We start from the raw sequence: 25,726 nt of genomic DNA on the forward strand, positions 1-25,726 counted from the left end.
TGAGGCTGAGAGAGCCAGGCTCTGGCCAGAGGATGGAAGTGGAACAGGTGGCCAGGATGTAGAGGATCACCTTCACACATCGGGCTGTGCTCCACAAGAAGTCACAGGCAACACACGATGGAGACAAAGCAGCAGACAGCAATGGGAAACCATCTTCTGTGGTCCCAGGGAGGCTGGGGCGCAGGCAACCTCGCAGGGACGGCAGAGGTGTCCCCTCTGACAGGGTCCAGATCTTTGCCAAGAGATCCCGGCTCTGGCACGGACCTCTGCCTGTCACTTTGTAAGAAAGCAATGCCATGGTGACTGGGTATAGAAGACCACTGGGACAGATTTTATTAGAAGCAAAGAATAAAACCAGAGATCTTTTTTTATTTTTCTGATTTTAAAACAGGGCTATAGATCTCTTTTGCAGAAAGGAACATGCCATTTATTTCCACTTCTTTTAGGAATCTCAACTATTGTACACTTCTTAAAGGAAATCCATAAAATATGTCTCCCAGTGTCTTTAACACATGCTTTACAAGAAGCCCCTAAACTCTAACAAATGGCATTATTTTTCTCAGTAAGCACCTGAGAAAATGGGCCCATCTAGCACACATTACATCTGCTGCTCCCTGGCAAGGCTCTGCTTTTCTACGTGCTCCCCGTACGCTCCACCGCTCCGGATGTCCTGAGGACCTGCATTTTACAGCAAGAGACAACTTGGCCAAACGCAGACATCTCAGCCCAATTTGCTGCGTAACAAGGAAGCAAAAATCCCCCAGATGCACCCCAAAGGAGATGCTCTCCCTTCATGGGATGCACGGAATGGGTACCGCTGGCGAGCAACACCCTGCTTGAAAAGTGAGGAAATGTTCACCCAAAAGATTGAGCAATCTCTGCTGCCCAAATACATATCCTACAGGGCCAGCTGCTACGCTGGGTTACAACAGCAGACATCCCAAATAATTTCACTGAATTCTGCGAATTTCCCCCACTGGTGAAAAGAGGATGAGGCTTTGCACCCATGATACAGAGGACTAAAGAGAGCAATTTCCAAACACTCCTTGAGATGAAAATGCCTGACTTTGGATTCTCGTTATGCTGCAAAGCATCTCAAGCGTAAACCTGTTTTTCAGGAAAATTAAAATTCAGTGCATCAAATTCCTTTTTCTTTTTTTGTTTAAAAAAAAAAAAGAGGCAAGTTTCTTAGAAAATCACCATTTAAGCTATCAGGTAAAACAAATATTTTAATGAGCTATTAAAAAAAGGTTCTCGTACAGTGGTACAGAAGAAGATGCAGTGCAATCACAGTCATTCACCTTCCATGTAACACAAGCCCTTTCAGGAATCTGAAAAATACAACTAACGCATTGAGCTCTGCAAATCTGAAAAGCACCCGTCAGACGCGTAAAGGTGTTGCTGAGCTAAGAAAATTTTACAATTTTTGCTCACTGCTGTAGAAAAGCCTTACAACATTTTTGCCTGGAACCTACAGCCACCTACCTGCGACAGATTCTCCATCAGGAGCACAAGCAGGCAGTTTTTACAACACGTTACATACAACAATTACACAAGGAATCCACAAAACTTCTCAGGGGCCAACAGTGAGAGACAACAACCCCCCCCCCAAAGTATGCATTTATACGGAAACTCCGAATATATGTACGCAAATATCAATGCAACACAGGATCACGATTATATCTGCAAACCGTGATCTCTCAAATTCCTCACTGCGGAAGTTTTTCTTTTCTAATGGTCAACATCCAAGATCATTAGGATCCTCCAAACAGCTCCGCCACTCTCTCTCTCGGCCTCCAGCAAACACACCCATACGGGCGTATGCACACACCAAATAAACTCACTGAGTTAATGGAGCGAAGTTTCCATGGTGCAGTATCTATATGTGATGGGAATATGATACAGAGCCAGCAGACATATTTAGTGTACGCTGTCCTGGTAGTTACAGAAGAATTTTAATGTCGATGAGATATCGGGGACGCTGCGTTTGCTCAGCTCTACTGCGCAGCAAAGCATCTTAAAGAAATTTAACAGTACGAGTAAGAAAAACAACAAAACACCTTCCACTTCTGCCCAAGTTTTCCAAGCTGCCTGCAAAGTTTCTGTCCTGCTTCCTTTCCCCGACAAGTCCCCTGCCGCAGCGCCGGTGGGGCGGGGAGCCGGGTGTCACCGCGGGGAGCTGGGTGTCACCGAGCCTGCCTCCCGCACGTGCCCGTGTGAAGTCCTGTTGGCTCCCAGGAAGGAGAGGACCCGCGTTCGGCACACGCTGGTGGCCAAGGCAAGGTGTGGTGGTGGATGTGGCTGCGTCTGTCCGTCCGCAGCTGTGCTCCATGTGGTCTAATTCATTTAACAGATTTACTTCTTTAAATGGGATATCTGACAGGATTTCGCTAGCACGATCCATAGCAGCTGATGCGCTCTAAATTCATTTAGCTAGCGGACCCGCTCCGCCGCCGTTATCTCCCGGAGTATTCTTTCGAGGAAGCTTCATTTCCACAGCCAGGTTCTATCGATAAGGGAGAGAGCATCGACGAAGATGTCTCTATGCCTCACCATCTCACCTGCCTCCCCCCCCCAGGATAATTACATTACCGGCTTACACGCACACACATCCACCTCCGCTCCCACCTACAGCCGCTTCCCCTACGGACCCAAAAGGAGGGAGAGGAGATGCTGAACAGTGCAAGGAGCTCACGGCACAAAAAGTAGCACGGTCGGGGTGGATCAGAAGGAGAGGGGGGAGACAGATAAGAGACTGCATTCATAGCGCAAGGAATACACGGCTTCTGCCTTTGGTGGGAATCATCCTGCCCTTGCAAACGCTGACATAAAAGACACACTTGCAGCATATTTCAAAACCCAAGAGCGATGGATTTACAAGGCAGGTTGATTTTATGATGACTTTTATTGAAAAGGTACGCTGGGTTTAGGCAGATGCCTTTTAGCGCCGGTAAGTTAGCACAGCGCCTAATTCAAGGAGACAGCCTGAGGAAGCAGCGCCGACAGGGGAGAGAGAGCCACAATGTCTCTATTACTCTCCTCGGCATCATAAAGGGGAGAAGAAAAAAATCACATCTGAAAAGGAGAGGAAGGAACGGTGCAGCAGGTTTTTCTTGCGAAAAAATGTAGTAATAACAGTAACAACAACAACAACAACAAAACTCTTTCCTAGGAAGAAAATTCAACAGAACAAAGGAGCCCACTTGAAAAACAAAGCACTCACTCCTTGGTCTACACGTCTGGGCTTACAGGAAAACTCCAATCATAAGTCAGCGCTCTGCACTGGGGTACCAGACCACTCCCCATGGTGGATCACCTCCCAGCTCAGCAAAGCCAGACGCCTGCCCCTCCTGGAGGACAGCTCTGCCCCTCCATGTGGGCAACACCACAAGGGACGAAGTGGTGGGGAGCCAGGAGTCGCAGTCATGAGTGCGTGGGTTGGTTTCCTTCAGCTCAACCACCGACCTGCAAAGGGGCACATCACCACTCAACAGGCACCAAAGCGGGGAAACACTCAGAGGAAGCACACGGTGCAACAGCTCATTGAATTGTAAGAATGGATTTGGGTTTACGTCTCAGAAAGGGAGCCCGGTGGCCAGAAATACTCTTAAGTCAACCAAAGGAAAAGGCGTCAACCAAAGGAAAAGGCACCTTTGTCCTAACCTAAGATGTGAGTCCTGAAGGTGACGGCTCTGCTCTAAGAACGGTGTGCATGAAGATAAGGTCAGGAAGAAATACCTGAAGAAGCAGGGGGTATATGTTTGCCGCAAGCTCTGGGAAAGTTTCTGGCTGCACGCTCCAGCTGACTCCCTGTTTACACACATATATGTACCAGCACCTGTAGCCTCAACCTGGGGCACGGACACCATTCTGCACGGTCAGCCTTGTCTCTCCAGCGGCGCGCTGGAAGACAAGCTGCCTTCAAGAGCACCTCACCTCAAAACCTGTCCATGCCCATTTAGAAGAGGCAAGGCACTGCTGCGTGGCCGAGCCTGGCAGGCGGGAAAGGCTGGCTTTCCTCTGCCTTTAGCACGAGCCACAGCCCTGCGGGACAACCACCTGCTGAGTGTCTCAACAAGGCGCCACTACAGAAGAACCAACAAGTCGACAGAGGTACTTACATCTGTCACTTCGGTCTTCGGGACTGGATGAGGTCTCCCGGTCAGAAATGAGGCCAGAAACAGCAAAGATCTTCTTCCCCGTATCGTCAACTTTGAGGGAGCCAGGGGAGCTGGAGGGGAGCTGCGTGCCAAACTCGTACTCCTTCCCATCAGCGTCCGAGAAGCGCAGATGGGGTGAGTCAGTGTCATGGCAGTTTTTCAGGCGCTTGGCCGGTGTAAAGGCTGACTGGTAGCTCTCCCGGTCCTCAGTAGATGCAAAGGGACGGAAAGCCCCAACGCCACTGTGGTTCAACATACTGATCGGGGTGCAGTCCAGGTTGGGGGGTGCAAACTGGGGGTGGAGGTGAAGCAAGGACGGAGGAAAGTCACGGTTTGCAAACGCTCCCGGCACCCCGCCTTGCCGGTGATACATGGAGGCAAAAGTATATGAGCCGTTGGTAAAGGGAATATGCACGTCCTTATCTGCTGACACGGGGACCCCAAAAGGCCTCGGCTGCTGGCAGGGAATGGAAGCATCACGGCTGGCTTCAGCGGTGGAGGCGAGAACCATCAGTGCTGGGGAGGCCAGCGGGTTGGGGAGGTAGGGTGAGTTCTCCATCTTGAACGCTGCCCGGTGTAAGTCCATCGGAGTCTCTTTCCTCAGCCGGATCACAAGCGGAACGATCTTCCCCGGAAGGAAAGCAAAGCGGTGCCTGGGAATGGAGCGGGGAAAATTACTGGAGCATCATCACCCTCCAAACGCTGCAAGGAAACAGAAAAGAAAACACAACTGGTTGGGTTTCTGCTCTCATCTCCCTGGGACGCTCCAGCAGCAGGGTGGCCACATGTGTTACAACCCACCAGCCGGAGACGCACCACTGTTCTCATTCAAGAAAATCAATAGACAACTTCACATGCTAGTGGAATCAGCTCTGGCCCTCCAGGTTAAAGGGTATCATCTAGTGCAGGCGAACGAAAGGAAACCAAACTTAATAACATGCAGATTTAATAACCCACTAATAAACAAGGTTCGGTCTAAAATTAAGATAGTAGCTCCAAATTATAATTGGAATTTTATGTGGCAAAAGAGGCATGTACATATAATTGCAATAAACTTAAGAAAGCCCCCCCCCCCACACACCACTGTTTGCTTGGGGGGGTGTTCGTGTGGAACCGACAGAAAAATATCTGCTGCGCAGTCCCCCACGTACGCCAGCGTACATGGTTACACTGCACACGATGCCCAAGACATGCAGAACAGACACGTATTTTCTCTCACTCTCACAGTATACATGGGTAAGTAAGTGCTTGCACACACAGTGCTTGATCCCATTATACATATATATATATATATGTATGTATATACACGCACACTGTTGGAATGTAGGAATGTGACTGGGTATGGGTGCGTGTGCGTAATACACAACCACCCACACATGCACACACGGTCTCTGTTAGCCAAAGGAGAAGAGACTTCCCCAGTAAAACGCCTGGCGTCTCTGACAATATTTAAAATCATAATGGGTGCTTCTGCCATCTGATCTCGGTAAGCGTCTGCCTTTCGGGTCGGGGACAAGAGAGAATGGATCAGTAATTTTAGTTCCTAATGCACTCACTCTTAAGTAGATTTGTAAACTGCCCTGGATGCGCCATTAACATTTAAAGGAAAATGTTAACAAAATTTCTGCCTTGCATCTTGCTGAGCCTCCTAGGCTGGCTGCAGCCACCCAGCCAGCCACAACCCCCTCCCGGGGTGAAAGAAGGGAAAATGCTCCTTTCTGTATCTCCCCCAGTTCGCTCCGGCTTTTTGTGCTGTTATTTTCTCCCCCAATCAATCTCATGTCTTTTCTTTTAAGCTTCCGCCGCCTGCTATTCAGGCCCCACAACCCAGCTTAAAATACAAGGACTATAACTTTGAAACAATATACTAGCCGCTGGAGCTCAAAGGGCCAGAAAAATCATATAATAATAAAAAGCTGTTACAAATTGTGCCTCTTAAATCCAGAGGGTCAAACATCTCAAATAAAACTTAGTGAAAGAGTGTCTCCCTAATGGAGTGCCTTTTGTACTCCATGAATGAGGGAGCCTAGGTTAACAAAGTGTATGAAATCCAGTCAGTGGCTTTAATGCAGTTCAGTGATAACATTTCCTCTCTCCCATCCTGTACCCAGCCGCTCCAGTGACTGTTATTAATTGTGAAGACGAGTGGACATCATCTCTCCGCTTCCTCATTTGGCACCCATCCTTACAGACATCATTGCTAAATTACCAGATTATGTATCTCGCATTAACAGATTTGGTCCCTTCCAAATTTTAAATAACTTTCCCGTCGAGTTCTCGCCGGGGAGAGGGAGAGCGAGGGATGCCAAGGGCATCCTGGTCAGCGCTGCAGTCCTGGGCACGCTCGCTCCGCTGCTGCACGCGAGGCTGATTGATTGAAAACTGGAGGTCAGGAAGCTGCAGCCACTGGCAAATTTGGAGTTGCTGGGAGCTTATGCAGCCATGTAAATATACATGTACGCACATGATTATATATCTAAAGAGGTGCATGCAAATAAGCCACCGTTCTCAGAAATAAACAATCATTAACATGGAAGTAAAACCGAGCAATCATAGGAAAACACGGATTTCCAGGGAAAAAAAAAGCCACCCCCTCTGCCTCCTCTTCTATTTTTACTCGTGCTGTCACCCCATTACATTAAATGTATTTCATAAATTAGTAATCTGGCCGCAACACTTGACACTCCTGTAGGATACTGTGAATCACTACGACCGCTTATTCGTTTGCAAACTTCATTACACTGGGAATAAATCAACACATTACAATATCTCAGCCAGCCAAATTTAATTTTTTTTCAGCTCCCAATTCCTTTTTCATTCTCTCTTGCTCCCTTCTCGCCCAGCACCTCCCCACCCCCAGCAACGTGGACAGATTAGACTGCGGCGGACCAGTCATTATGAAAATCTATCGTTAATACACTCCCAATGTCAAAATGTCATAGGTTTAAATACAGAACCCCAAAATAAGAAAACTAACCGACCTTCTTAATTAAAAAAATATGGATTGCTGGGTAATCAGCTGGAGGGAACATTTGGGTGCCGGGAAGGCGGTGGGCACAGGCAGAGTGAGGAACTGCTACTTTTCTGCCTCTATGCTGATTTTTTTTAATTTAGCACCTCGCGCAAATCCAGATTAAAATAACTCCAGCTATTGATCCGAGCAGTGGAATTGACATTAATTTTAGTTCACTTCTCACTTTGCAAAGGGATCAATAGGAAGTAATAACAGCTGACATCCCCGCTGAAAGGAGGAGAAAAGACGGGCTAGAGACAGAAATCGAAAAGCAACCAAATAAATCAGCAGCTACTTTTCCATGGCATCAGACAAACTCCAAACAGATTGCAAAAAGTCTTTGTTGAATTAACTAAACAAGGAGCAGAGGGAGGTGGGGGGGTGTGTGTAGATCAATCTGTGAAGCTACATAAACTGTCTACCAAGTATGAAGGTTAGACCGACAGACTGAAAGCAGAGTCTGATTTCTTTATCATTATTTTTTTCATGGCTACCTATATGCATAGTTGTTGGTTTTTAGAGCTACCCTGTTTCAGGTGTATAGAAATTACCTGTGTAATCGTGTATGTTATCAATAACAGGGCTAAACATGCCACAACCAAGACAAATTGAATCAACAACCTTTAGCTCTGAACCGTAAAAAAAAAAAAAATCTCTTCACCAAGGAACAAGTTGTAATCAGTTATCTCTGCCTCAGTTTTGGTTCCTCTGCTTACGAAGGTTGTAGCACCGTGCTGAATTAGTTAAGAGGAAAGTCGGATAAAAGTAGGAGAAGCCATGGCAGAGCTGGATTTAGCAGGCACCACAAAACACCCAGCAAGTGGAGGAAACAGCAGTGACCGGCGGTTAGAAGCGTAAACCCCACTTGCTAATCAGCCTGCAAAGAAACACGCACGTACGCGAGCACATGCACACCCCATACACAGCCACCAGATCCGCAAACCCTTTACTCAAATGTTACATGGAGTTCCTAGTGCTAAATCACCTCTCTGCTATCGATTAAAATAAATAGAACACACCACTCTGGTTTCTACAACAGGTTGCATTTTTGTGGTCTCTCAACCATTTCCAAATGCTAGAGATTAAAATAATGGGGCAAATTAACATTTTTTCTCCCTCCAGAAACAAAGTTTTCTGGGGGAAAAAAAAATTAATTAACGAGCTACAGGGGGAAAAAAAGATTAAAACAATAGGAAATCCAGGAAAATTGATGATGCATGTAAATTAGGAAAGACCCAGAAAAAAAAATTGCGATATCCATTTACATTAAAAAGTTTTTTTCCCCATAAATGTCAAGTAGGAATTCAGAAATATGCTCTGCGCAGAAAAGCCAAAGATTATAAAACAAAATAATGCCAGCTGTTTGGGGATTTAAGTGCTCAAATGGATTATATATTTGAACCAAACTGGATTTCCTTATAATAAATAAAACAAATGCAAGCTCGAAAGCCAACAAAGGAGAGCTCTCATCACTGGATTAAGATACAAAGGAAAAACAGTTAATTTTTCTCCCAACGCGTGAAATATGCCAACTGCAGCCGCACACCCGGGCAGCTGCTCCGGAAACCGGTTTAAGGAGAAAAGAGGGGAAAAAAAAAATAATAATAAATAACCCTAGGAGAGCGGGGAGCGGAGGAGCCGGTGGCGAGGACGGCCGGAGAGACCGAGACCGGTCCCGGTCCCGGTCCCGGCCTCTGCCCCCGAGCCCCGCACTGCGCGCCCGCATTTGTTCTGCTGCGAACTTCTTCCCCCGCTCCCCCCCCCCCTACCCCCCAAAAAAAACAAAATTAAAAGAAAAAGAAGGGGAGGAAAAAAAAGCCCCGGGCGGAGAGGGGGCTGCCGGCGGCGGCGGGAAGGGAGGAAGCGCCGAGGCTTTGGCGTCGGAGAGAAAAAGAGGGAAAGGAAAAAAAAAACCCAACCCCAGAACGTACCGAGGGGCCGGCTGCCCGCGGCGCCCCCGGCCCGCGCCCCCGGCCCCGCTCCCAGCTTGGCGAAATCCGAGCGAAAATCGCGGGCGGCGTCGCCCGGGGGGAAGCCCCGCTCCGGCGGGCAGGGCGGGCGGCCCCGGTCCCGGTCCCAGTTCCAGTCCCGGTCCCGGTCGCTGTCCCAGTCCCCCGGGCAGCGCCCGCCTCGGCGCGGGGACCCACCGGGCTGGCAGCCGCCGGCCGCCCCCTTGCCTCCCGCTCCCGCTCTGCCCCCCCCGCGATAGGGTGGGTGTTAAATAAACCCGAATAAAATAAGGGGGGGGGGGAGCCCCGGGCGGGAGCCTACCGGCGCCGCCAAGCCCCGCCGCTCCGCTCTCCCCGCCGGTAAATTAAACAGGTGTCTGGCGGGGCCGGGGCTGCGGGCTCGGCTCGGCCCGGTCCGGTCCCGCACGGCCCCGCCGGGAAGCGGTGACCGGGGCTGCTCCTCTCCTGCCTCCCCGGGAATTCTTCGCTCCCGGGGAGGGCGGCGGGAGGGGGCTCCGGGCCGTACCGCCTGTTACGTCGCCTTCCCTCCCCCCCCCCCCCCCCAAGGCTTTTTCCTCCCCCTGGAACTCCAAGTCGCCAGAACCATCAGACGCGAGGATGACCGGAGTTGTTTGGATTTATTGCCACAATCACTTACCATACATATTTCCTGCGGGGAAGGACAAGCATTCAACACAACTCTTTAAGTAGACAGTTCCTAATGATTTCATTGTGGTCACCCAGATGGTTTTTATGTATTTAGATCTGAAGGTGGAGAATTATTTTCCATGCTTCCAACCTATTTACAGACTTCCCTGGGCTAAGAGCTGGGGTTGTCGGTTAAAAGAAAGAAAATCCCGCGATTTCTCGATTGCATCGCTGGATGAGCCGGAAAGTTTTCTAAGGGACCTAAAGCGAAAACGGGGATAATCCGTTTCCCCTCTTCTGGCTTGCCAGACTACGCGGTTCGCATCTGGAGTGATTTGAGCTCATTCGTTGAGTAACGCTGACAATTTAAACCGCCTCTCTACCTTTGTTTTATCTGCAAGCATCAAACCAGAGCAACACCGCGTGTGAGACCCGGGCGCCCGGTCCCTACCTGCCAGCAGTCGGGGGGCAAGGGCGGCAAGCTTTTGGGGCTGAAGGACCCGCCGAGGGGCGAGGACGCTGGACACACTTCAGCCTCCCTCAAAATTCAGCTAAACGGCGGCTTAACAACGTGCGTTAAAAAAAAAAAAATTAAAAAAAAAAGAAAAATTCGGTCTTCGAGCGGGGATCGCGCATTTCTGGTACGGCTTAAAACTAAAGTTCACGCAGGGACTGCACGGTTGCAAAAATGAAAGCTCCGGAGTAAATAAAATTACTGCCTGTTCAGTGTTGCTTGAGCGCACGGAAACCCTGGCGGGTTTTTTTTTTTTTTTTTTGCATATACTTTTATTACAAAACACAAGCCTCGGTTTGTGTATTGGGGGGGAGGGGGAAGAAAAACAAACAAAAAAACACCAACAAAAAAACGCAACACAAACACGACAGACCCGGGCGGGTAGGTGCGTGGATCTGCTGATTTCCTTTGAAAAAAAGTTTTTTGTTTCCCCAGCCGCTGGGAAATGAAATTGTCTCTGCCCGGAGCGACAGCGGAGAGAGCGAGCGGTGCTGGGCGCAGCTTGGGGGGGCGAGGAAACAGCTCCCCAGGCGAAAAATAAGGGGGGGAGGAAGGGAAAAAAAAGAGTAAAAAAAAAAAAGAGTAAAAAAAAAAAAAATCTGTTTTGGGGCGAGGGATCTGTGCCAGTGTCTGGGTCCGGCCGGGTCCCCCCCCCCCGCCGTCCGCCGTCCCCGCCGGGTTGCCGCGGCCGTCCCCGGCACCTGATCCCCCGGTGGCTACCGGTCCCCCCCCTGAAAGCCACCGGGGGGGTGGAACCGGGCAGCTCGGAGCTCGCCGAGGGTGCGGGGCGAGGGGGGGGGGGGCTTTTATCTGCCTTTCCCCTCGGCATTACCATGCCGATCCCCACCCACCCGGCCCTCCCCGCCGCCGCCGAGCCGCCCGGCTTCCCCGGAGCTGGGGAGGGTGAAGGGGGAAGGGGTGGAGGTAGGGGAGGAGGTGGGGGGGGGAGGGAAACTTGCCCTGCAAAGTTTGCGTGCGGCCGGGAGGCCGCGATGTCCGGTACTCACGGTGCGGCGGGGGGGAGCGGGGCAGTCCCGGGCGTGCTGGCCCCGCAGCGCGCCTGCCGCTCGCATGTAGCGGAGCGGGAGGCGGCGGGGGTGCGGGGGAAGGAGCAGTGCTGCCTCTCGGTGCCGGCTCTCATCAGTGAATGAGCCTCCACTCTCCGAGGGACTCCTGTCTGCACACGCACACGCACCCGCACACACACACACACACACACACACACACACACACACACGCACACACGGAGCCCGGCTGAGCACTGCATACATTAGGACACTCGGGCAGTATGGGAAATGCAGTCCAGGACCCGGCGCCCACCCGCCGGCCGGCAGCCAGGCAGGGCCCCCCCAAACGGGGGGGTCGGGGGGCTGCTCCCCTCCCAGGGGCGCCGCTTGCCCCCCAGCCCCTCCGCCGTTAGATCCCGGCACCCGTCGTGATTTCCACCGCGCAGCTCGCTCCCCAATTGCAGCGGGACGCTGAAGGGTGTCGTGTCCCCCCCCACCCCCCCGGGGCAGCCCCGTACCCCTCCAGCCCTGGGGATGCTCAGGGGCACGCAGCCTTCCTCCACGCACTCTGCCGCGTCTCCCCACTCTCAGGGGTGCCCAGGGATGGGCAGATCTAACAACTCCCCCAAATTCGCCTTCGACGGCCGCAGCAGAGCCAGGGAGCGGACCAGGGAGTTCACGCTCCCGATGTTTCTCCGACTGCAGCACGCATGCACAGCACGCACATTGCTATTTTAATGTTTCCTGGATGCACGCTGCAGCTCTGCACGAACCCTCCCGCACGCGCACTCCGCCTCGGCCGCAGGCAGCTCCCCCGCCAGCCCCGGGATTGTCCCGAGCAAAAGCTGCCGGTCGTAGGAAATGGAAGAGCCAGTTTTAGATGGGGGCTCAGATGGAACACTTGTCTCATTGTTTCTTGTGAAGGAATTGATCCGAGAGACGTATTTATTCCACCCAGGAGGGAACTGGTTTATTTTTTCCTTCAGCTGCTAAATAATTTCAGGCTGTTCTTAAGAGCAGAATATGCACAGCATTTTGTGGCCCTCATCTGACTCTGCACTGGCTTTCTCAAAATATGACCGTGCTATATGACATACACTGAAAAAAGCGGTCCTCTCCATCAGCATCATCAACTGCTTGGGCTATATCCTATGGGGGTGTGTGAGAGTAAGAGGGATTATGTGTTTATGTCACCCAACTTTTGTGTAAGCAGTGGCTCATCACTGAAGGATATGGGCTGGTTTTGCCTGTTGCTCCATGGGATCATTGAATCCTCCAACCCGTACAAAAGTGTCTGCAGGCACAGTAAGAAACATGGCCCCAGGCCTTAACCGGGTGCATGGTGCAGACCGTTAACAGTTTGCTTCTCCGCTGGGCTGAAGCTCACCCGTCCTTTCTGCAATACTTCAGAGACAGGTCTTAGGCAGCCAGAGTGCTTGCGTGCCTCATGAAGGGTAAAATCTTTGGAAATTGTATTAAGTGTAGTAAAAAAAAAAAAAAGAAAGGGTTTCTTATTTTCACACTTAAATTTCAAAATAAAACGACGTGGTATTTCACGCTTCTCGACCCAGGAAAGCACCTGTACTTTGTGTACTTTCTTTACGTAACTGTCGGTAGCTCTGTTCCCCGCCCTGACCCGCAGCTCAGCCGCGCAGAGGCTGGTGACACTCCACGCAAAGAGCGCGCTTCCCCTTCGAGGCAGCGGCTGCACCGCTGCTTTCCCGCACACCGCAGGAGCAGGGTGGCTGGCAGGGCAGGCAGTAAGTGCTGCCTTCTGCCGCGGATCAGCCGTGGCACGGTGCTAAATGTGGGCTCGGGTTCCTGAGCTCCTTTTCTGCTTTGTGTAAAATCTGCCATTTAGATATGCCAGGTAAAGATCTCTCACAACTGAGAGCAACCCTTACTGTGCATATATTCTGCTCGTGAATAACATCTTGCAGTTACCTCTCGACAAAGCAAAGTTAATGATTTTTGGGGGTTGGTCTTATCTCACACCTCTCCGGCGATAGCTGCCCCGCAGGCTGTGCGTGGAGACGTGCCCCATCACACGAGTCCTGCTGATGTGTGTGGGGAGACTGAGCGGATCGGCCCCGCGCCCATTTCCACGGCACTCATCCTGCAGCGTGCTCCACGCCGACAGGACCAAGCAGTTGAGGACTTTGGTAAATGTTCTGTAGGTTTGTACAGATGAGCCATGTTTTAAATAACACCAGAGTTTTGACACACTTCAGCAAGCCACATTAAAACCCAATCCTTCTCTCCCAGGGATCCTGGGGAAAACATTCGGCCAGAGCCCAGCTTGTGCTACAGCTTCACGGTTGCAATTATGGAATTCTGGTTAAAAAAGTGCTCTTATCATAAAGCCGTATTTTCAGTACTCACAACTTCGTGAACAATGATCCCTCAGATTTAAACTTCTTTCTTTTGTTCTTAGCCAAAAAGCGCTTTTTTTTTTTTTAACTTTTTCAGTTCCTTAGTACGGAAAAAAGGATCTGAATCCTGTGCCGGTGTCCAATTTATGCGAGCTGAGAAGCAAGCTCTGTGTTTTGAGGCTCTAAAAAAAATTATGCAGCTTTATTTAACTTTATGTTACTGCACCGTTACACAAGAACTTAATACAGTTTGGATTCAGGGAACAAGTCTGGCATTTAGCTAGCTTCTGTGAGCAATGTCTTCAGAGGAAAATGAGAAGATACACTCAAGTTATTTATATTTGTAATTACCATTAATCCGTATTACTAATGAGGGTTTTGATCCTGAAAATGGATCCATAAACATGGACTCCTGCACCACTATGGAGCTGTGATATGCACAGAGGCCCATAGGAAAAATTTCCACTGAAATACATTCTACGCTGATAATTTGGACCCTGAAATAACTTTGAACATCTGATTTAACTTAGTGTGTGTACTGCTCACTTCTAAGACTAATTGGGGACACCTCAATTTCTTTTATTTTTTTTGCACTTAATATTAAAAGAAAATTTGAGGTTGTTACGGTCTATCACAGTGCTGTACCTTCTCATTGCAAATGCTGTTCTAAATACTGAAGTCTAAATTAAATTAACATATACAATCCCAAACCTACAGAGTCGATTAGATGCACTTAACTTTATGCATACAGATTTCAATAGGATTACCAATAATACATAAAGTCAAGTGTGCATGTAAATTCCACCACGAACAGTCCTTGACTGGTTTCTTACCTGCTGGTTTCTTACAATACCAACGCACAACTCTTCAAACGAGAGACCCCCTCGCTCATCATTATGTCCTTTATATGATAAATTGTAGCAGCAACTACAGCAAGCATGGGGCAAAACCGTACCCCACGGGTACCAGCGGCACACTGGGATCCCGTGACGGTGCACTGCGTTTGTCGGGAACCGCCCTGCTGTGACGCTGTGGGTCCCCCGAAAAGCGAGACCCCGAGAAAGGGCCGAAATTCTGTGTGTGTGGGACCGCGTCCTCAAGCCACTGGTGCTGCCACCTCCACTAGACCCAGGCTGTCCCATGCATCCTTTCATCTGCAGTATGGGTGGAGGAGAGGAAAAAGGCGACTTCACTAATTAATTAATTCAAAAATAATCTTTTCGTCCTGGTTAGGCTTCAGGGCGGCTGTGGCTTCCAGCGGGATGTGGGTGGCTGGCCGGCCTGCGTCATGTCCATGCCCTCTGCTGGCTACAGCCAGCGTGTCCCAGCAGCGTGCCACCACCACCCTGCCCTCACGGGTGGGAGAAGGCCCGCTCGGCCCCTCCCGGGAGAAGATGCTGGGAAATCCTGCCAATGGCCATGCCGTGCAAACGTTTTTGTCCCCCGGGGTTATCAGAGCTGCGGCCCTGGTTTAGGCGTCAGTAAGCTGGTGGCTGCATTCCAGGAGGACAGGAGCTTGAAGCCTCTGCGGTTAGCCATGTCGTTAGCAAGGACATCTGAGATGAAGCTTGACCTATGAGCGTGAGAGCATTATTCTGGTCTTAGCAGCTGATCTGGGCTTTACTGTAATGGTTGGTGTAAGGACTGTCCCACAGCCCAGGAGAGTTAATATGGGATCTCTCTGTCTTCTGAGCCATCTGTGACCGCTCTCTGCCAGTCCTCTCTCTCTTGCAGAGGAAGAACCTGGCAGAGGCAGGGCTGAAATTACGCTCTCTGCCAGAAGTTTGGAATTTAGAGCTGGCGTACTCTCAGTGACTAGTCCTCTCAGGGTGAGAAAAGTGTGCTTTAAATGACTTGTTGACTCATAGGACTAGTAGTGAGAAAATTTCCTTCAGCCTAGAAAAATTTTTCTATGGCTGACAGATACGCATGTCCCTTTTTCATTGTCACCATCACCTAAGCCTCTTCCAAAGCCTGCTGAGTAACGTGGGAGAGCAAGGAGAACCTCCTGGTTCTGCTTCTCAGGACATGCTGTGAGATGCTGCTTTACTTTGCTCACCACCAGGTCTCCACAGCAGAGTGGAGACCATGCCCAGGCTTTTGCAAAGGACTTCTAGGGGTTTGTTAAAAAACAGTGTCCTGAGATACTACTTCCTAAATGATCTTCCTCTTGGAAAATTCCTTCTCCAAAAAAGAGGTTGTAGACTGGGTGGCAGAACCTGACAAATAACCGTATCAACCGCCTCAGGAAGACTGCTCACAAGTGAACATCAGCCATGTCATCATTTCCAAAGCTGAGGCCCGACCCAGATGCTTAGGATAAGATGTCCAGAGCCCTAAACTTGACTCAATGATCTTACAGATCTTTTCCAACCTAAATGATTCTAAATGAGGCACTTCTGGGACACTCTGCTCCCGAGAAAATTTCTCTCCAAAACTTCAGCAGCCGAAGTTGTGTGATTAAAGCACGTGCAGCACGCAAGATCCTTTCCTATCAGTTATTTCTAACATTTGCTGCTACAGCACTGGACACTTGTTTTCTGTGCAAGCACCCACTCTTTCTTCAGGGCTTTTTTGGATCCCTCTCTGTGCAATATCCTGTTGCTATGAGTTCCACAGGCTAATGGTGTGGAAAAATATTTCTCTGTGACAAGAGCTACACCTGTCCAACCCCCCTTCTGTGCACCATCCATCACGCTGACAGCATAGGTAACTTGCCCGGGATCATGTCAAAGCGTGAAATAGCTATAAAGGCAACGCATATGTGTTTGTCATTTTTGTCATTAATGGGATCAAGTAAAACTAAGGCAAAGCCATTGAACTGTGCCTCAGACCCTGGGGGAAGCTGGAGCCATGTCCGAAAGCAGCTCAGAGTGGTGGCTCCTGCTTTGGCCCATGGCAAGTGCACAGCATGAGCAAGGCTTTGCTCTTATTTATTTCTCGGTGTTTGCTGCGACTGTACCTCAGCGAGCGTGTTGGGTTTGCTTTGAGGACCCAAACAGGCTGCACAGCCTGGTGCAGGGGCAAAGCCTGGAGGGGCAAGGGGCTGCATCTACCTGAGATACGGGGCTCCCAGTTCAGCAGGGTACCCCAACTCAGCGGGGAACTGGAAACGACCTGCACCTTTCCTTCATGCCAGGCAAGCAAACCTGAGCAGGGCAGATCTAGTGAGCTTTTAAGGCAGCTCTCTGGTGTGATTAGTTAGAGCCCAACATGAGATAAAATCAATTGGAAACTTGTGTGAGTTAGGGCTGCTCTCATCAGTCAGAGTTTGCAGCAGCCAAGTGCAGCATGATTGTTATTAATATCTGCTACAGCTATATAAGCTGAAATGGGGCTTTACAGTAAAAAGAAAGGCGAGTTGCTCTTTCCCAAGAACATACAGGTTGAGGATCTAATTCAGAGCCATGCTGAGCATGCTGCACATCTGTAGTAACAGGAACTGACTGTTCTTAGGAGAAAACATACTGGTGCCTTACACACACGTGCATTCTCTCATGGTACTACGTAACACAGAGGGATGCTGTTTAGGAGTTCAAAGTGCTCAGAGTATTACCGTGTTTGCGGTGCAGCCCAGGAACTGCATTAGATATTAACCAGCTCACACGCCGTAGGTGACTTAAGACAAGCCTATGCTTTGTGCCTGTCAGCTTTCAAAGGAAAATGCTTTATGCCGATGCAGTCCTGCGTAAGGCTGGACCTCAGCATCAGCTGTAGTGCTCGCTACTGTGACTGCTCTGATAATTCCCATGCCGCGATACGAATGGGATTGCACCATAAACCCACACACCTTAGCCGCGCTGATGGCCAAGCCTACATAATAGCCCAATGCATTGATGCTAATGATCCAGTGTTTATGGTGGCCCACAGCACCGTTGTCATGCCAACCAGATGGTATTCCTCCCTAGAAAAAATAATAATAACCAAATAAATAAATACTTTCTACCCCTAGACTGATCTGTCTGTTTAATAGGAGTTGGAGGTTAAATCTGAAGGGGGAAAAATACAGGATGAAATAACAAACCAGCCTCTGTTCAGATGAGAGCGGAGTGAAACATCTTTCGCCCTCTCCATTCCCCCTGCCCTTTGCAGAAGACTCTGTGCAAAACCTCCTCTCAAGCGAAGCAAACCCCTCCTGCAGCAGGGCAGGGGAGGGAGAATTTCTGCCTCAGTGGTCCCTCCCTGGGGATTTGGGTCAGGCCAGGGACTCCCGTGCAGAACCCGGTCCCAGAGCAGCGTGGCTCCAGCAGAGTTACGGCACAAGAGAAGCCCATCCCTATAGCTACCGTGCTGCACGTGAGCGCCCAGCAGCCTGCCTAGCCCACCTTCTGCTCTGCCCCAGCACATCTGGTGCCCCGGCAGAGATTTCGGGCTCTGACGTGCCCGTCGGGGTACTCACAGGAGGGAGGGTGCTGCTGCGGACCCAACTGAGCCTCAGTCCTTCTCGGGATCCTCCCTTCCCTTTCTGAGAGGGTGATGTGCTCCTGAGCTCCATCTCTTCCTTAGCTCAGTCACCAAACCTGGCTTCAGGGACCATTTTCACAATCTCTTCTCACAACTTTGGAAAATTTTTGGTTTCATACTGAGATAGGCTCCTGCTGCTGATTCCCAGGACTTGGTGCCTAGTTCTCATCGTTTCCCTCCTGGGAAATTACCCATCTTCCTCCAAGAAACACATGCCTTCTTTCTACCAGTCTTTTTCACGAGTCACTTCTCACCTGCATTCCCCATTCCTTTTTCTTGCCCCTCTGTTGTCCTTTAATCCAGCTCACATTACTCTAGCAGTAAATTATTTAAAGCAGGCAAATACATGCAACAAGCTAGCTTTCTGTCAGACACGAGCCTCTTCGGAAACTGATACACTCAAAATTTCTTTATCTTGGCCCAGCTTTATCTTTAGGTAGCTTTTTCTGCCATCCAGTCCCAATGCCGCATATCCCATCAGCCAGTCCCAGTGCCCCACATCTCACAACCTTCCCGATGCCTGCCTCGATTCTTGGAGGAACATCTCATTGCACCTGCAGCTTTCCTGTGGACCTCCACCCCCCCAAGGGATCAATAAGGCAGAATTTACTGGAGTTCACTAAACGATTCAGATAACAAGAATAGCTTGAATTTTAACAGCAAATAAAACCAATAAACTGTGGAAGGGGCATAAATGCTGACACTACAGGTTGGACCAGTAGCTGGCTTGAAGAGGAAACTGGCCCAGGGAATGGCTTGTCCTGCCAGTGCAGTTTCCCCTTGCAAGGTTCCCTGACCGCCTGCTGCGCCTTCTGGCAGCGCCCCTCCCAGCAGGGGCAAGACATGGCTTAGGTGAGCTCCAGCTCTGATCTATCTCCAGACTCCTGTGTTTTCGACTCCAGTCAAAATTGAAGGGAATGAGGGGTACTCAGGATTCAAAAATTCAACGACAACACCCCAACTCAGGCACTTCAGAGTTGAAGGCCATCACCTGCACACACCATCTCACCCGCTTTCCTTTGTTACCACTGAGACGGTGGGTTAGCTGAGGCAGACGCACCGATTCCACGTGCCTGCAATGCACCATGCACAGCTAGTGAGGCTGCATGGGAGTCTGTACTAATTTCTCCCTGTGGTATGCGAAGTATGTGAAAGGCCACTTCTTCCAGTCCTGTGTTCTTCGGCTGGTTTTCAGGAGACTGCTTTCCATCTGTCCTTCCATCGGCCCTTCAAGTCACCTACACAGAGCATTGTTCTCCCTCCCTTCGCAGGGTTTGACCAAGAAATATTAAATAGACTTGACAATTTGTGTGCTCTTGTAGGAAATCTTGAGCTTCAGCAGCATCTGGGTTTTGCTCCCATTGATGTTCTTGAAGTGGAGTCAGGTTTGAATTGTCCTGGAGATGTTCAGGGTCTCTCTCTTATGTCTTCAGAGTGTGTGGGTAGTTGACCCTGTTGACTAATGTTATCTCATGAGACAGAAACGCATGTCCATCGAGATAAGGATGAGCCGTCTTCCGTACGAGCAGTAGGTTTGAAATCAGATCTTGGTCCTTTTCTTACATGCTCAGTTGGTGTGACCCCCCCCCTCCACTGAAATCCTGCAGGGATATATTTCAATGGGCTAATTATAAATTCCCTCTGTCTTGCATTAGCTGGATACAGCATGCCTGGTGGCATGAACCTCCCCTCCTTCATTCGTGTTGTGCACCTCTCTTGCTGCAGGCAAAAGTAATTTCCCCAGCCTGGAAATGTGATTTAATTTGACCTTGTTCACACAGGTTCTGCATCTTTTACATTCCCACCCCCAATGATAAAACAGGATCAGAGGAAATTGCTGTGATTCACAGTGATGCTCTGCCTCAGCCCCCAATTCTTCTTGTTCCTTCCTCTCCCCACATCCCCTGCTCTGCCTACCCACCACAGCTGTTTTCCTTACAGGGTACTTTTGACTGTAGCTGGAAGATGTAAGAGGGATGTGGAGATGTGAAACCACACGCTTGTGTCACATCTCCACTGCCAGGAGAGGCAAACTGCCTGTCTTTCCTTATGAGCCGCTTCAGGAGTGAAAGAAAAAGAAATGGAGAGCAAGAGTGAAGAGGGAATATTGATGTAAACAAGGGGAGTGCTCCAGCACTCTGTTTCTCAATCATTTTTGTAGCAGAGCTTTACTTGAAAGAATCACCCTTGGTCCCTGCCTGCTGGGATCAGGTCCTTCAGCCCTCCACTGCCCACCGCAAGGCTGCCGTGGGAGCTGACCTCCACCTTCCCACTGCCCAGGGGCTCCTGCCCCTGGGCTTGCCCCCCATACCACTTGCTCTTCTGCCAGTGCTGCTGAGATGGTGAGAATAAATTGCCTAACATAAATACCTCAGCCGTGAGCTCCCCAGCGGTCCCATTCAGAGGAGCATCTGCAGAGATCCTTGCGCACTCCCTGCACAAGTTCAGAAGATCTTGTTTGCAGGACTCGCTCCCCACGGCTTTGTTTTTGACCCTCAACAGTGGGACTTAACAGTGAGCTTTTCTAGTGAAAACTGTCTCTTTAGCTGTGCCAGAGTAGTATTCATAATACAGTTGCTACTTTGCAGAATCCCAAAGCATACAAGATGCTTGGAGAGGCACGCTCTGGCTGTGCATCAGCTGCCTCCACCGGTAAACTTGGGCATGGGAACAGCAAGCCATTTTACACCAGCTCACAAAAGCCGTAAGCCATGACAAGAAACACTGGCTATCTGTAGCAATAAGCTGCCGAGCGCTACGGAAGCATGCTTACAATATTTTCCCAGTAATGGGGATGGCATCAATTGTCAGTGAAGCAGACAATTTGGCTGCACGTGTCATTCAGACTTGTTAATGCTTTGCTTCTTGTCTGCTGGCTTTCCCTTTTGTACTGAATTGATACTGGAGCCTTGGAAAATCTGCTGGGTTCTGTGCCAAACTGTGTGGATCCTTTCCCTCCAAATACAGAAGATTTTAACTTCATTTTAGGTGTGTGGTACTGTTGTTCTTTAGAGCAAGTTTCTGAAGGGGCTGAGAAATGTTTTAGATCCCTTCAGAAAAGATCAGAGCTACATTTGGTATTTCAATAGCTTTATCTACAGAAGGTCATACTTGCTCTTTCTGTCTCTACTTCAGCAACTCATGTCAAATGGAGAATGATCTAAACAGTCCATCTCCAACCTCAGCTAGTATTGAGGTAGCTTTGCCAGACAGGAAGGACCTCGAGTGGTCTGTGAAGGACTGGCAGCTGCAAATGTTGAGCTTTAGCACTGAGAAGAGAGTGGGAAGGGGCAGGACTGAGGAGAAGGAGAATACGTCCTCTCATCAGTACTCTGCAAAGCTGGGAAAGAGTTGCCAGAGCTGGAGACCACCGTGGATAAAGGACAAAACACTTGCATTAATGTTTTGCCCCCAGTTTGTACAGACTTAGAAAGAAGAGGGGGCTTGTGGCCTGGGAAGGCTGGGTGAGGTCCTCCAGGCTGTAGACTTTAAGGACAGCAAGTTCAATTCTGGGCATGGGGTGGGTTGTCTGCATGTTGATGGGCTGAGAAGTGAATCAGTCCGGAGGACAAGAGGGCTTTGCTCGGTCTTCATCATCTCAAGCCTTTCTCTGTCAACCAAAGCAAGACGCCTTGTTCCCTGGAGCCCCCAGATGATGGCTGGTGCCTCTCACATGGAGACACGGGCCCACCTGGAGCAGCCTGGTCTGAAAACCCACCAGCCCGGCTTTAAGAAGTGGCAGTAGGAGGTCATTCCCAGTGAACTGGATGTTTGCAGAGCGCAGTGCAAAACTGACCGTGACTCAGTGGGATCCAAGCGCTGCCCACTGCCGAGTAACATTTTTGTGAGTAAGAGACTCCTATAAGCCATCTGCAGTTTCTATTCATTTTCCACCACCCCTCCAGGCAGCTTGTGTGAGGCTGAGCAAGTCGCTTGCTCTCTCTGGCTGCATCTAAACCCATCTTCCTTATGGCTCGTGTTTTGGCTCGCTTTCACCCTCTCCTCTTCTGTCGTGAGGAGTTTCCCTCCATCCCTCATCTTTGAGCAGGAATGAGCATGCTGATGCTGCCCTCCATCCTCTCGCTGTCTCTTGACTATTTAAACTGTAATGTTTTAGGAGCAGGGACATTAACCCTCGTCTGGATTAGCATTGCTCTAATGTAAATAATATTAGTTACATTATAGATGTTTCCGTAATTAGAGTTCCTATTTCTATAGGCACTTAAACACCTCGTCTCCTCATTTGACAGTTATGTTATTTGATTTGTGTTCTCCTGATGTGGAGATCGGTACAGAAACCCTTTTATCTCTTCTGATGAACGGGTTTAGACTATGATTGCATTTGATTTTTTTAGCATTGTGTGTAGGGAGGAGACCATAGATACCAGCTACATTTGGAGTAAGGTGGGATACTGCCACAGGATTTGAATGGAGGTTAAACAGCGTGGCAAGAAGCAGGGGTTTTAATCACTGGGTTTTTTTCAAGGGGCGTGATGTAAGGACAAACCCTTTCAAAGGCGGGGGGAAAAAAAAGAGCTGGCCTAGGCGGTGAAGCCTTTCGGGAAAAAAGCTTGGCCTCCCTGTACCTGCTTGCCTGCCTTTTGAACGGGACACATCAGCATTTGCCAGTACTCTGAGGGAAGCCCACTCATGAAAAGGTTTACCAGAGATGATTTTATCAGAGAGGCTTGTCTTGGCAGATGGCTCTATGTTTTAAATTTAAACAGTGAGGCATAAATAGTAGAAAAGAAAAGAGGGTAATAAGAAAAATATTAAACTGCCCAGCTCAAATCCCTGGGGAACTTCTATTGCAATAACTGACCTCCCATATAGCACCATTTATTTCATATGTTGGCAGCTTTATAGGTGCTTGTACAGCTACAGACAAACACCAATTTGCCACTGCAGTTTGTTTTGATAACTGTTGTTTTCAATAAATCTACATTAAAATCAAAAGGAAAATTAAATAGACGGAAGTCAGTGGCACTAGAGATAAGGTAGCACATTACTACAGTGGCCTCTTCAGCTGGAGGAGCTGCCTTTTACCTCCAACGTGGGCCACAGGTGTGATGAATTGCAGTAGTCTCAGCTGTGTGTTTTGATGGCAGCCAACACAAGTGAGAATATTTGGGCGGGAAAGGGAATTTTGACATTTCAAAGCTCTGCTGCCTCAGGGCTGGAACAAAGGAGGAGGTCTGGGTGAGGACGCAATGCTTGCTCTCACAGGCTCTTTCTCTTGGGTTTCAGAGGACACTTGCCAACACAGAGGCCAAGGTTTCCAGCCTTTGGACCCCTCTCTGCTGTCTCCCAGGACCCCTTACGTGTTCCCATCCCCATTTGGCAACCCACACGGCTGGTATCTGTGGACTGAAAGCAGCAGGAGATGCAGGAGCTGCAGCTTGTCCCCAGGCAAGAGGGATGTGTGTGTCTAAGGCTCCTCTGGACACGGCATGTCCTTCTCTCCCTACCCCTGGCAGAGCAGGTGCCTCTGGTGGCAGAAGGGGAAGTCCTGGTGGAAGAGAGGGAGGAGGGAAGAGAGAATAGAAAATCCAGGGAGAGAGCTGAGAAGGAAGGAAAGAAGAAAGAAAGGAAGGAAGGAAGGAAGGAGTGAGCTGTGGGAAACGATAGGAGGAAGACAGAGGCTGGCAAAGGAAAGACGGTCTCCAAACACTGGAGAGGAAAGACAGAGAGGCAGAAAATAGAATAAACAGAAGGGGAGACGATGAGGAAATTAAAGCAATGCAGACAGCAGGTGTGTGAGAGCAAGGGTCTGACTCTCAGCCCCTTACACCAGGGAGTAAGCACTCATGCCCCTCCCTCCTGGTGAATTTAGCTGTCCTTTGGAAGTGCGTGCTTCTGCAGAGAGGTGAGACCTTAAGTCTGACAAAAGGAAACATTTTGGCCAGGAATTTAGGAAATACCCTGGAGACCTGGCCTCTGGACATTTGGAGCAGCAGTGGCAACTGCTAGCCAGGCAATTATTTCGTTTCTGTGGGGCAGTTTAGAGGATATTTGGTTCCAGGAAGTTTTGTATAGTGCTGAACATCACGGCTGAGTCCAAACAAAAAATGAACATAAGAGATTTCATGGTAGAGCAGGTCAGTTTTTTTCCAGCAGACCAGTTCTCTATCAGAAAATGCTGAACTCAGTAACTGGAAACCTTTCCTGGGATGTATCAACATTATCCAAGCTTTTGCTGAGAAATTAGCCAAAATGTTTGTATGGCTTTTTTTCATCTCCTTCTGACAGTATTGGTTTACTCCTGTGTGATACATTTATACCCCTTTTGGACCAAGCGCTTGGCCGAAGACACGGGGTCTCCTGAGCTGGGGGGGAGCCAGGCGCTCTCTGGGTACAAAATTTTTCCTTTGCGAAGTTTCGCTTCCCTGCCCACAGCAAGAACCGAACCACCAGTGACGATGGGCTTCTGCCAGGCCACTTTCCTGCCAGCCAGCAGCCCCAGAGCTAGTTCAGGTTTTTTCAACAACCACATTCCTTGTGCTTGTTTGGATTGCGCTGGGTGCTTCTCTTCTTCCCGGCTGCTCTGGTCTCTTATGCCCATCTTTTAAAATAACATTTGAAAAATAGTAGTCTGAAAGCCATCATCCCCCCAGCTTGGGGCAGGGATCCTTGTCGTTACTGATATTCAGTTTCGTGAAGAAACTTTGCTGGTTTAATAGGGATCTTAAAAAAGGGTGGAGATTATGCCTGTCAGTGTAATATACGGTATAAGGAAACGTAACAGCATGGTGTAATGGATGGTTTGGACTTCTAGAATTATATAATAATAAAAGAAAACAAATGTCAAAGTGGGAAAGTGAAAAGAAATACACTATTTTTATTTGGGAATATGTCATTAAACAAAAAAAAACAGAGCACTAAACTTTTTGTCCCAGCTTAGGTCAAAAATCATATTTTTTTGAAACCTCAGAATTTCCCAAGGGACACAAATTCCTTTATTATTATTTTTGGCCAGCTGTCTTCCATATGACTGCCCGTGAAAAGTATTTTATCTCGAGTTAAAATCCCACACATAAAAATGTGTCTCTACCTTCCAGCAGGTGTGCTTGTCCTATGGGAAGATTTGCTTTATCAGCAATTTGTTCCTCCAGGAGAAACGCTTAATTTTAGATGTTTTTTCCATTTACACTTAGAGTTCAAGACACTTGAGCAGCGGCTCAGTATTGGGTGGCCTGTGCAGGCGTCAGAACCCTTTCTTTATACACTGCAACCCTATTAGCTAAAATACTGGCAAAGAGATTTTGGTGAAGTGTTTTTTTTTAATGTCCCATTAAAAATGTTTAAAATGTTTAAAAATGTCCAATTTCACTGCTGTTGATGCCCTCACTTTGAAATACAACTTTCCCATGACGACATAGCTGTAAAACACATTGAACTTTCTATTTTTTTAATTTTTTTTTTTACTAGTTAGCAATGGAGTTTTGCTATAGCCATTAAAATATAAAGAATAAACTGCACCCAACTGTACAATATTTTTTTACCAGCATTTATAGTGACAATATAAACTGTGAGGGTTAAGCCTGAATTTTTTTGTGGATGGCATTGGAATATCAAGATTAAGTATACAGTGCAAGCACA

The 25,726-nt window shown here is 49.0% G+C and overlaps 1 protein-coding gene across 4 annotated transcripts in view; it reads right to left on the minus strand.

Moving 5' to 3' along the window:
* The window catches only part of RNF220 (ring finger protein 220), a 225,351-nt gene extending 220,511 nt beyond the window's left edge, over positions 1-4,840 (minus strand). Inside the window, exon 1 of one of the 4 annotated variants that reach the window (XM_075424640.1) lies at positions 4,122-4,840. In XM_075424640.1, coding sequence (XP_075280755.1) covers positions 4,122-4,746 — 625 coding nt within the window. In that variant the 5' untranslated portion in view covers positions 4,747-4,840. The remainder of the gene's footprint in view (positions 1-4,121) is intronic. The other 3 variants (XM_075424643.1, XM_075424642.1, XM_075424644.1) reach the window with 3 other exon arrangements.
* Positions 4,841-25,726: the final 20,886 nt, after the last annotated feature.

The sequence above is a fragment of the Opisthocomus hoazin genome, chromosome 6, assembly GCF_030867145.1.
Source record: "Opisthocomus hoazin isolate bOpiHoa1 chromosome 6, bOpiHoa1.hap1, whole genome shotgun sequence".
NCBI classification, from domain to species: Eukaryota; Metazoa; Chordata; class Aves; order Opisthocomiformes; family Opisthocomidae; genus Opisthocomus; species Opisthocomus hoazin.